This window comes from Squalius cephalus, assembly GCF_949319135.1.
Source record: "Squalius cephalus genome assembly, chromosome: 2".
NCBI lineage: Eukaryota > Metazoa > Chordata > Actinopteri > Cypriniformes > Leuciscidae > Squalius > Squalius cephalus.
This window is the reverse complement of record NC_137123.1, coordinates 16,759,329-16,772,034: the sequence shown is the minus strand read 5'-3', so window position 1 is coordinate 16,772,034 and position 12,706 is coordinate 16,759,329. Positions and strand designations below refer to the sequence as shown.

General features: G+C 36.9%; 1 protein-coding gene across 1 annotated transcript; it reads left to right on the top strand.

Moving 5' to 3' along the window:
• The first annotated feature begins 234 nt into the window (after window positions 1-234).
• On the top strand, window positions 235-12,454 carry pus10 (pseudouridine synthase 10). Its single transcript, XM_079897505.1, has 18 exons — window positions 235-405; window positions 1,163-1,289; window positions 2,930-3,139; window positions 6,909-6,995; window positions 7,086-7,120; window positions 7,233-7,344; window positions 7,431-7,492; window positions 7,716-7,761; window positions 8,471-8,535; window positions 8,612-8,697; window positions 9,248-9,373; window positions 9,469-9,525; window positions 9,639-9,715; window positions 10,237-10,292; window positions 11,069-11,186; window positions 11,265-11,407; window positions 12,060-12,159; window positions 12,247-12,454. The coding sequence occupies exons 2-18, from the start codon at window positions 1,164-1,166 to the stop codon at window positions 12,283-12,285; spliced, it is 1,545 nt and encodes a 514-aa protein (XP_079753631.1). The 5' UTR covers window positions 235-405; window position 1,163; the 3' UTR covers window positions 12,286-12,454.
• Window positions 12,455-12,706: the final 252 nt, after the last annotated feature.

Genomic DNA, 12,706 nt, shown 5'->3' with positions numbered 1-12,706 from the left:
GATGGGCTCAGATAACGTTCGGCTCGGATTCCCCAAACAGAACCTTCCAGATCCACCGGTTGCGACGATAGCAGAGAAAGGACCCCGAGCGTGACAGTGCGGCGCGTGAGGATGACGTCCAGGGGTGTCTTAAAACATGCCTCGCGAAGATGCAGTGAGGAAATATGCTGTAGTGGGTCTGCAACGCCCCCTTATACACATGTCAGAGTATTTTGTGTATTGTAATTTTGTGATATATGATTCGCGCGGTTTCTATGCTTTAGGTTGAAATGAGTTTAATATATAGCGCGTAGTTCAGTGACACAGCGTTCATAAACACATGTGGTATTGTGCGCGTTCGCGCGTGGAAGCAGCGCCGGCTCAACTCCACTGTTTTCCTCTGAGGATTGAAGTGATCCAGTGAAGGTAAGCAGGAGAGATGAGCATGTTTAGAGAGGGGTCATTCTATGAAACTAGTGTTGTTTGTGTTTGTCATATAAATCATGTGTGGGGCGACTGATGCAAGCTTTTATAATACGTCCATTTTTAACAATATTTTTTCGATAATATTCCCAAATACTTTGTCCTTATATCAAGATGATGCTTTTGTCCCCATCCTTGTCCTTTCAACTTCCACTTTATGTATTAGTAAATATGCAGCACATCTAATAAAACTAAGCATCGTAAAAATACATTTATGGAAATACAAGGTAGCATTTTGTCTTTATTAAAAATATTTAAAAGCAAAAATAACATTAATGACATGATGTAGTTGAGCGAAGCGATGGATAGGACTTTGTCTCTCAAAATAAATGACAATTTATTTTTATGTTTTTATTTTTCTTAACTGTTCCAGACTGCATTTTGGGTGTGTTGCAATATAAATGACTGAGAAAGAATAAGATCTGTTTTTAATAATTAAAATATAATAATATTTTTAGATGAAATATAATGTTCCCATAATGTATATGAGTTGTTTTGGACAGATCATTTATTATGTTAAATTATGCGTTTAATCTTCATCACGACGCTACTCTGAATTTTTGAAACTATGATTCTCATTAAAGTTGTTTGTAATAAAAGCACTTTAAGCACCTTTTACAAACCCTGTATATAAACCAATTACACATTTGTCATCATCCTATCCTCACACACTGTGACATGTTTTGCCGTGTTCCCTCAGTATGCTGTCCCTGAAAGAGAAGGACCGTCCCGTGGTGAGGAAGCTGCTGAGCGCCGGCTGCTGTGTGAGATGTGTCCTGCGCTTCTGCTGTGTGGGAAGCAGCTCCGCTTACAGACGCTCATACGAGGTCTTTCACACTCAACCCAACATTCTTACAATGAATATAAACTATGTTTTGAATTGATTGTAACCATAATTATTTTTGATTCAATTGAAACCTTTGATTGCCATGAATATAGCCATTGCTGCTGATTTGGCGTTTAATCATAAACAAATAAATTCACATTCAACCGCTTCCCCAAAATCACTGTTTATGTATCAGGCATTAAAGGGGTGGTATAATGCCCTTTTCACACGATGTAAAATAAGTCTTTGATGTCCGCAGAGAGTGTATGTGAAGTTTTAGCTCAAAATACCCCATAGATATTTTTATACAGCATATTAAATTTGTCACCTTTTGAGGGTGTCGTAGATTTTTTCCTAAACCTAACTAAGTCCTATCTCATCTGACCTAAGTCTACCGGGGACGTCTCCAATAGATGATCCCTAACGTCTCCAATCGACGATCCCTAACGTCTCCATTCGACGCTTAATATATAGTCTACCTAACTAACTTGCTTCCCTAACTAGCTTTCTTCCTGTGCAGGAATAATTGACAAACAGACCTTAGCAAATGTCCTTTAAATGCTTTAATCACGGCCGGAGGATCTTCCCGAGCAGTTCTCAGGGAATCTCTCCCAAGAAGCGAGGCCGGAGGATCTCAGACAAATTCCATTGAGAATCCCACCAGCTAACACGAATACAACAGTTTTTATAGAATAAGGAGGAATGGCAAAAATGTCATGCTGCATTACATAATTTCCCCACAATTTGATTGGTTTTCATAGACAAACCCTTCTGTTACCAGGTAAAGCAAACTTTGTTTTAATGATTACTTCATTGTTAATCACAAAGTTCAAATTTTGTCATCTGTCTAGTTTCAGTTCCCAAATTTGTTATTTATACACTCACACTACCAAAGTCAAAGGGGTATGGCAACACAACATACAACATTCAAAAACACAGGACAGAACGTTTTAGTACATTGTGTTTCAAAGTGTTATCATGTTAGGCCTGAAAAAGGAAGTAATGTTAGATGTTAGAGACATGATTAGTTTAATATACAGTTTACTATTTTATCTATTAAAAATCCACCACAAGGGTGAGCAAAAACGTACTGTTTTTTTGTGTCTGTCCCTTTAAATGCAAATGAGCTGCTGCTCCCGGCACAGGGGGCGGAGCTTCAACAGCTCGTGGCCTTTTACCTCACACAGACATGCACTGAAAATTTCAGCAACTTTTAGCTTTCTATGTTCAAACCGGAGCCAGACAATGATGGAGAGACTCGAGAAGAAGTGACAACATGTAGAATGCAACAGGACATTTCTGAATGTTTAGTTGATGAATTTATGTAGCTTATGTGTAGTTATCTTCTAGTCATTGATTAACATATTCTGTCATGATAATCTATAAATCGTGTTCCGTGGGCGGGGTTTATGTACATTTTAGGGTTATTGATGTCACTAACCCGGGAGGATTGTGGTGTAGTCTCTACCAGCCGTTTGTTATAGTCCTTAAAAAAATATTTCAAATATCTCCCTTTGCTTTAAACTTTGAGCATTGAAACTTGATGTTGTTTATGCTCAAACAGCAACATTACACACTAACTAAAGTTAGAAAAGTGAAATCATAATCAACAACCCCTTTAACAAGCATTTCTGTTTGTAGGACATGCACAAGGAGCTTCTCGCCTTCGTCAGTGAGGAAAACAGCCCGCAGTCCCACGATGCCTCTGGTGAGGGCAAGACTGACGACCCGCCCAATAAACGCATGAGAGTGGATGAGGATTGCGTTACGCCCGCCGAGCCGGACTCAGACATCTGTCCCGTCTGTTTGGGAGTCCTGCAGGACTTCTGTCATCCCACTTTTGCTAAACAGGTGTGTGTTTTTATTATCATTTTGGTAATACCTACAAAGAATCCCATCACACAGAACGTTTCCAATAAAAATACAATAATACAAAAAAATTCAAATGTCTCATATGCACATACAGTAGTGATGTCTGGAGGGGATATTTGTTTTTAATGACTCTACAAGTTCAATTAAACAATCAAAAATATGAGGTAAATATTTGAGGTTTTTTAAACATGTTAAATATGAGGGAAGAACAAAACACTAAACTTAGTTAATGTATTTATCTGACAAAATTATTTTGCTAATAATTTTTTTATTATACAACTACAGGTTTTATTTTACTATGCAAAGAAATGATTACAGAAAAAAAAAAATCGAACATTGACTCGCCACAACATAATCAGTTATTGATATTTTGTTGGTTCTCTCTTGTTTTTGCATGTGTTCATCATTTCTTTGTATGACAGCCTGGCCAATGTTATGTCCGCACAATTCGGCATGTTTCATTGCGTTATCACAAATAAAACAATTGGCAACTACACAATATTTTTTCACAATGGCAATTTCCCTAGGCTGGACTTCACTTTTGGCCACATATATATATGTGTTTGAGTGTGTATATATGTAAGGGATAATGTATAGCGAGGCGGTTGTTATAGCGAATAACAACCCCGACAGGCTGAACGGGACCCCGACGCGAAGTATAACACACCGTTGCCATGAAAAACAGAGCGTTGCTATGGACGCGGAACGGACTATTTTCTTTAGCGGAAGCAATACAATCGTTTTTAAATTAATAAACTCCTTTTTAAATCAATAATTTGTGTCAAATTATTGATTTATTTTGTAGGTAGCCATGTAATAAGCGGGATAATGTATAGCGAGGCGGTTGTTATAGTGAATAACAACCTCCGCTTCGCGTCGGGGTCCCGTTCAGCCTGTCGGGGTTGTTATTCGCTATAACAACCGCCTCGCTATACATTATCCCTTATATAATGTATGTATGTATATATATATGTATATGTATGTGTATAATAATTAATAATAAACAAAAATGTATTCTTCATGCAAAAATATATTCTGGCAACACTTTACGATAAGCTTTCTTTTGGTAACGTTAGTTAACATGAACTAACAATAAACGACACTTCGTAAGCATTTACTAATCTTCATAGCTAATGTTAATCTCAACAATTACTAAAACATTTTTAAGATCAAATGAAGGCACTGTGAAGAAACACAAACGGGAACATTTTTATTAACTGGGACATTCTACCAGAAGCGTACATTTTCTATCCCCCCCCCCAAAAAAAAAAAAGTATTAATAACCTTCAACTTTAACACTGACTTTAACAAAGGAGATAGTGAATAATTGTAAATTATTGAAATCCCACCTCGGCACATAATAATTTTTGAATAATAAGCATTTTAATATGCAGTTACTCTTTAAAATGTCAGGCTCCGTCACAGACATGGCTGATAATGTAAGTGTGTTAAAGAATATGCTCTCTTCTACACAAATATCATCATTTTAATGAGGATCTGTCCCTTATTGAAGGAAACATATAATTCATTAAAAAAAACACAACTATCAGGCTGATTTTGCTTGTTTTGTGGGCTCTTAGATAAAGAATGACCATCAGGTTCACATAATGTTGTTGAATAAGGGGCTTTTGGGGTAAAGGTTGGTACCAACGCATTATTGTAAATATATAATCCAGTCTTTACTATCACTATATACCCATTTCAATAATTGTTATAATCAAAATAGCCATTTTTGGACTAAAATATACTTTGTGACAGGACTGACCGTGGTGTGACAGGGTTGACAATGTTGTGACAGGACTGACATTTTTTTCCATCAAGCATTACGAATTACATTAAAATGACCAGATTTTCTCTGAAAAACAAAAAAAACTAAATGTTTATAATTTGTAGTAATATACTAAAAATCTGTATTTAAATAGTGGATAAGTCTTTATTAATAAAATTAATCAAACACAATTAACAATGGGAAAAGATAGTCTCGATTTTAAAGAGTAAACAGTATTTTAATTCTCTAATAGGCCTATTATGAGCCACTTTAAACCTGTGTAGGCTACAAGTAAAATTCATTAATATATCCTATATACGTTATCATATATCTCTTTACCCAGATTCCTTATTGAATCACTAACTTAAGAGCTGTATAATAGAAGAAACAATACACACAGCACACTTGTCTTTGGTGTTATTGTATTAATTAATATTGTTGTACAAAACCATTTTTTAACAGTTGAATCTTTTTTATTTAAAAATTGAATAATGATGAACAAGTAGCAACACATAAAGCACATTTTTTAACGAGTTCAAGATATATTCTTTAAATCATTAACTATTAAATCCTTACAGGTAATACTAAACTGATTCAGTTATGTAAGCTTTTAAAAAACACATAACAAATTGATGTATTTCATGGATCAGCATTTCGACGGCCCGCCACTGTCTTTGCCTCTCCACTGCACTAACTGGTGCCATTGGAATCTGTTTGAATTTCATTGATTACTCATTATTATGCAAATATACAGTTATAAACATTTGTTCTTTTTTTTATAAACAAAACACAACTTAAAATGCAGCTCATCTTTGTCGCAGACAAAAGAGAGATTTGTATCTATCATTTATGAGTGTTTGCAGCATCAAAATTAAATTGAATCTGAATTGAAATTAGGCGTTTATTCAAAATAAATAAATAAACAAATGTTAGCAGAAGTCAACATATTCATCTGCAATGAAACAAGATTACCTGTGGTATTCACTACAAACAAGCAATGTATCAGGCCCCGTCACAGAATGTCAGGCCCTGTCACAGTGAAATGTGACAGAGCCTGACGTGACAGGGCCTGACAGTCAGACATTTTAACAGCTATAACTCAGCTATTTAGCATGCTAGCATAAAAACTGACAACAGTTCAGAGAGTATTTACACAAAAGATTTAATTTGTTCCAAATCTAAACCTATTGACATACATTTTCTGGGACATTATTGCGTGACAGGAACTGACGTAGTAGCTCGACCTCAGGTAAAAACATGCAGAAAGGCTTAAAATTACAAAATTCAAGGACAGAAATTACCTCTGGTTGGTGCCAGTGTGTGATGAGAGGCAAATGAGGTCACTTCCTGTGATTTGGGACCTTAAAGACATATCACACACTTTTCTTGGAATCTTTTATGCAAGTGTGACAGGGCATGACAGAAACCCGGGGACACTTCTAAAAAATCAATTTATTTATTATTAATTCATTCTACTGAAGATTTTAATCGAATAATACAAATTATAACATCTTAAATGTGCTATGGTATTGTTTTTTATATGAATTTCAAATGTATAATTATTATTTATATGATGTATAGAATTGAGATTTGACCTGGGACAGTACATTTTAGGGGTTCTTAATTTTAAAAACTGTTTTTTAAACAAAAATAAAAAACAATTTAATCAAATACATAACATATTCTGTTGTAAAACCCTCTAAATTAATTCACTGTATGACAGTTTTGGGAAATATGTGGATTACACCAGTTTTATAAAACAATAGTAGTGCCAGGACAGCAAATGTACGTTTCTGGTAGAATGTCCCAACTAACATTAGCAAAGGTTAATAAAAGCTGTAGAAATGTATTGCTCGTTGTTAGTTAATGCATTAACTAGCGATATCTTATTGTAGAGTGTTACCTATATTCTTGATGTTATGTTTTTATATCTATATTGTGCTGCTGTGTGGCTGTAATGTGTAGTGTGTTCATCCACAGGTGTCAGATGCTGTGAAAAAGCAGCAGTTTGAGTTTGACAGTCTGGTGCTGACCGTATCTCTCCCTGCTCAGCTGTCCGTCAGAGAGGTGAGTCCCGCCCTCCACAGATGACCCGTTTATCATCTACTTTCATGATACAAATCTGGACAAAATGTGTTTCTCTGTGCATTTTTAAAGCATTCCTGCTGGTTGCATGTCAGAAAGGAAGTCAGGTATGTGAGCAGCACACATTTCCCATCATTCCTAGCAACCGCATCTGTTTAAAGCAGGGGTTCTCCTCTTATCTGTCCTGGGCTGCGTTTAACTCCACTGTTGTGTTTCCAGGGAGAAGAGCATGTGTTTAGGGAAAGATGATGTCATCCAGGTGAAGGACGCGTTCAAGTGGGCCGTACAGGGAAAGATTGGCCAGGAACTGGGAGCTGCTGTCCTGGCCAATGTGAGTCGTCCTCCTGCTGTGAAACTGCTGGCTTTCTGAGGAATTGGCTGTTACTTAATCTCTGATCTTCGTTCTGTGATCCGCAGAGTCCGTGTGAAGTGAGCGTCGGGTTTATACACCCAGAAACCGAGGAGGACTGTCATTTCTTGTAAGTGGATCAATGACCATGTTGAATGGTTGAGCTTGACTAATGCTGTACTGCAACTTGCTGAACAATTTTGAATATTGAATTAGAGTATTTACATATTACATTTATGCGATTAGCAGACGCTTTTACGCATAAATGTAAATATAATCGTCTTGTCATCATGTAGAATGGGTCCAAGTGATGTCACTTTCTGATTAGCACGTTTGTGTCTTTCTTTGGGCAGAGCGAACACCTGTCCAGACTGTTTCAAACCCACCAAAAACAAAGCGGTAAGCTTTCCCGTTTTTCCCATATTGTGATTGCAGTCCTCAATCTGCGTTCCCGTTTCTCTCCACTATCCTTTAAACAGGACCTATTATGCACTTTTTCAATTTTTAGTCTCTACTAAAATAGGGTTTTCATGCTTGAATGTTCAAAAACACATTGTTTTTCACATGTTTGACATTGTTGCAGCTCCTCTCTTCCCAGTCTGTCATTAACTCTGTTTAGTTTGTGTCTCTATGAAGCCCCTCCATCTGAAAAACACACTGTGCTCTGATTGGTCGGCTGGACCATTGTGTTGTGATTGGTCAAGCGCTTCGAGCGTGTTTGGGAAATGTCACGGCCCCTTACCATAACCTCGAGTTTAACACACTACTAACTCACTCAACCAGGTCCCGCCCCTTTATTTAGTGTATGCCTTTGGCGGGAATTATTTAAATGAGGAATATTGTGACGTGTTTGTTCCCAAAAGGAAACTTAAGACTACAATGGAGGCGTTTCAGGGAGTTCAGAAACGGTGACACTGATATAGAGAATAACTCCTTTCGGAGTGACTTTGTAACTTTGCTGACCTTTTTCATGCTTAACCAGCAACATCACACACTAAAGAAAGATGAACATGTAAAAAAGCATAATAGGTCCTGTTTAAAGCTCAAAAGTGCCTGTTTGGAATATAAAAGTGGTTTAGTTGTAATCCTCTGGGTGTCTGTCCCTCAGTCCATCTTCACCAGGATGGCGGTGGTCAAAGCTCTGGAGAAGATCTCTGATGAGAAGTTCAGCCGGTCAGTGTCTGTGGTGTTCATGCTCGCTTGAGACAGCTTTTGGTGCTTCCCTTTAAATGTTGGATGTTGTGTGCAGGAATTACCCATGTCCCCCGAAGAAGCCAAACACTAGATGTACAGCGCTGGACACCTCATGTCTCCACACGTCTGTCTTTATAGCAGGTACATCCAAATACTTACTAAACATCAGATTTATATGTTGTTAGTAGGACTGTCAATTGAATTGTCCATTTTAGTGTGATTTATATTTATATATATGGGGTTGGTACGGTTTTTTTATTTTTTCTCACCAAGGCTTTGTTTATTTGATCAAAAATACAGTAATTTTGGGAAATATTATTTCAATTTAAAATATCTGTTTTCTATTTGAATATACGTATGTTAAACTGTAATTTATTCCTGTGATCAAAGCTGAATTTTCAGCATCATTACTCCAGTCTTCAGTGTCACATGATCCTTCAGAAATCACTCTAATATGAAGAAACATTTCTGATTATTATCAGTGTTGAAAACAGTTGTGCTGCTTCATATTATTATTGATTTTAGGATTTTTTTGATGAATAGAAAGTTAAAAAGAACAGCATTTGTTTGAATTTTTTTTAGCATTATAAATGTTTTTATTGTCACTTTTAATGAATTTAATGCATCCTTGCTGAATAAAAGTATTATTTTCTTTAGAAAAAAAACAAAACAAATCTTACCGTCTCCGCAGGTCGGTACAATAAGTTTTCCCGGGAGCTCCCGCAGACGCCGTGGGTGATCGATGGAGAGAGGCGGATGGATGGATCCGTGGAGGAGCTGATCGCCGCTCCGCTCCTGTCCTCCTTCAGAGCTGACGGTGAGTGTGTGTCGGCACGACGTATGTGATGCACAGATCCATTTCAGACCTGCGAGGTTTACCGGTGAGTCTTTTTTCCTGTCTCATCCGTGTAGGTTTTAACTTCTCATCTTCCGGACGAGAAGACGTGGATGTGAGGACTCTGGGAAACGGTAAAACACACACTCGACATTTTTTCCACACTAATTTTGCCTTATATGCGGCACAAATGAGGTTTGTGTCGAAGCGGTCATGTGTTTGCTTTAATTCACGTGTTGTTCCTCAGGTCGACCGTTCGCTCTGGAGCTTCTGAACCCACATCGAACCAAATTCAGCAGGACTGAGATCAAACAACTACAGGAGGTGTAGTTTTACTGCTCTTCGGGAATCTTTAGTATCAGTAACAGATTACTCGTGCATTTATACTGGCAATATATTAAAGTCTTTTGAAACGGTTTGTTACAGTTCTGTCCTCTCACAGTGTGTCAATTCCTGATATTTTTAAAAAGTATAATTCACTGTAAAAAGTGAATAGTTGGATCAATTTTAAAAAATTACTTCAATTGGTAACACCTAAAGAAATTAAGTTTTCTCAACTTAAATTATCATGTTTTATCATGAAAAACGTGATAATTTAAGTTGAGGAAACTTAATTTCTTTAGGTGTTACCAATTGAAGTAATTTTTTTTAAGTTGATCCAACTGTTCACTTTTTACAGTGTTGGTACCAAAATGAGATAATGTATTGTCAGTCAAATGCATATTGCTGATAAAAATGTCAAGATCTTTTTCTAAACTCGCAATCTGATTGGCTGGCTTTATATCATTTCTGGGAATAAGGATGGAAAATGTGAATTTTGATTTCTGTTCTCTCCTGTCCTGCAGACGATCAACCAGTCGTCTGACAAAATTAGAGTACGACACCTACAGATTGTTACCAGGTGAGTGTGTGTGTGTGTGTGTGTGAGTGAGTGTATATATATTTGTGTGTGAATGTGTATATGTGACCATGGATCACACAAAACCAGTCACATGTCGCACGGGTATATTTGTGGCAATAGCCAACAATACATTGTATGGGTCAAAATGATCAATTTTTCTTTTATGCCAAAAATCATTAGGATATTAAGTAAAGATCATGTTCCATGAAGATGTTTAGTAAATTTCCTACTGTAAATATATAAAATATTTATTTTTGTGAGTGAATGCAGCACAATCGCCAACATAAATGGACAACTTTAAAGGAGATTTTCTCAATGTTTTGATTTTTTTGCACCCTCAGATTCCAGATTTTCAATAGTTTTATCTCGTCCAAATATTGTCCTATCCTAACAAACCACACATCAATGGAAAGCTTATTTATTCAGCTTTCACATGATGTATAAACCTCAATTTCAAAAATTTGACCCATGTGACTGGTTTTGTCATCCAGGGTCACATATGTGTGTGTTGTCTATAAGCACAAATATAAGATATAAAGATATGAAGTCGATTCAATTCCGGTTTCCATTCAATATCGATGCATTTGGATATATATCGGGTACAGTACATGGCACACTTTAAACTATACAGGACACCCCATACTATAATATTGAGTGTTATAATTAACAACTGATTGATTATTTGGATTTATGAATCAATATCGGTTGATCAAAATGAGAATCGAGAAATCAACCTTTTCGATCCAGCCCTAGTAATTTCGAGTGTGTTTCTGCAGGGATGCAACAAGCCGCATGAAAGAGGGCGAAGAGGAGAAGACCAAAACCTACAGCGCCCTCATCTGGACTCAGAAAGCCATCGACGACACGGATCTGGACTTCCTCAGAAACATCAAGGTCTTTCTGTGCTTTGAGATCTGTTGAGCAGGAGGCTTGAGAAGAGACGTCCTGATGAGTGTGTGTGTGTGTGTTTAGGATCTGAAGATCGCTCAGAAGACTCCGCTGAGAGTCCTGCATCGCCGGCCGCTGGCGGTCCGACAGAGACTCGTCCACTCCATGAGCGCCGTTCACCTGGACACACACCACTTCACCTTGAAGCTGTGCACACAGGCCGGGACGTATCCTTCCCAAATACACATTCACATCTGTAGTTCTCATGTGTGAGGTACTGACAATTACTACACAAACATCTACACTACTGCTTCAAAGATTTTTAGTCTCTTCTGCTCACCAAGGCTGATAAAAAAAAAAGCACCGATATGAAAATTTTGGCCGATACCGATAATTCTTTATATTTGAAAGCTGATAAATCTCAATTTTTATGTAATTTTTGAGAGCCTGATTACAAAAACAAGTCTCACCATTAAAAGCCATGTACACAATTATAATGTTCTCATTATGATTTTATGTAGCTGATATGACAGACTCGTGCTGCACGTTACACTTTACTGTTTTTTTTTCTTTTTTGAAGTGATTTCAATCATATTTCAAGCAATTCAAAACCGTCATGTTGAACAGTGCGCATCTGAAGTGTCTCAGCTGAAGAAAATAGTACATTATTTATCAGCTTTTATATATCAGACAAATTTTCTTATCAGGCCGATAACGGTAACATTAAAAATGACCATATATTGGCCGATACCGATACGGTGGCCGATATATCGTGCATCCCTAGTAAAAACAGTAATATTGAGAAATACTATTAATATTTATAGTGTTCTTCAGTGTACTTTTAATTGTCGTGGTTTCCCTTCACGGACGTCACTGCAGTTACATTAAAGAGTTTGTGCACGGAGACTTCGGCCGCACTAAACCCAACCTCTGTGACCTCATGAAGACCGACGCTGATATTCTGGAGCTGGACGTCGAGGTGCGTCTCATGAAATATCACAAGTCACAGATGCACATTATCTCCAAAATCTCTAATATTCCTCCTTCCTGTCTCTGTGTGTTTCAGTCCGTAGACGTCGACTGGCCTCCTGCTATTCCGGATTGACATTCGGGATTTTGAGGATAGTTTTTGTATGTCAGGACTATATATTTCTGTCATACGGTTTTTTGTTAGTTTGATAGTCATTTGGTTGAATTAAAGCAAACCCTTATGCACTGAACTATATGCATTTTCCTTAATAAAACAGCCTAATTTTGTTTGGTATTGTCATGTTCCTGTTTTATGAGTAATTTTATTCATTATTTAAGCTTATCTTAAAAAAATTGAACTATTATCCTCTGTTAAAAATGAAAAAAAAAAAAAAGATATTTTATATATATATATATATATAAAATACACAAGTATAGAGATGATGCAGCATTAAAACATCACAACTTAAATACAGAAAGAAATACCACATGGACATACTGGGAAATTTGAACATTTTAATATAACTTAAAATAAATACTACCAAATGGCAATGCAA

Bases quoted from the DNA above. Each gene is read 5' to 3' on its own strand.
- pus10 (XM_079897505.1), top strand. From the start codon at position 1,164: ATGCTGTCCCTGAAAGAGAAGGACCGTCCCGTGGTGAGGAAGCTGCTG. The intron at 3,140-6,908 runs GTGTGTGTTTTT...GTTCATCCACAG, and splicing joins ATCCCACTTTTGCTAAACAG to GTGTCAGATGCTGTGAAAAA. The intron at 7,345-7,430 runs GTGAGTCGTCCT...TGTGATCCGCAG, and splicing joins GAGCTGCTGTCCTGGCCAAT to AGTCCGTGTGAAGTGAGCGT.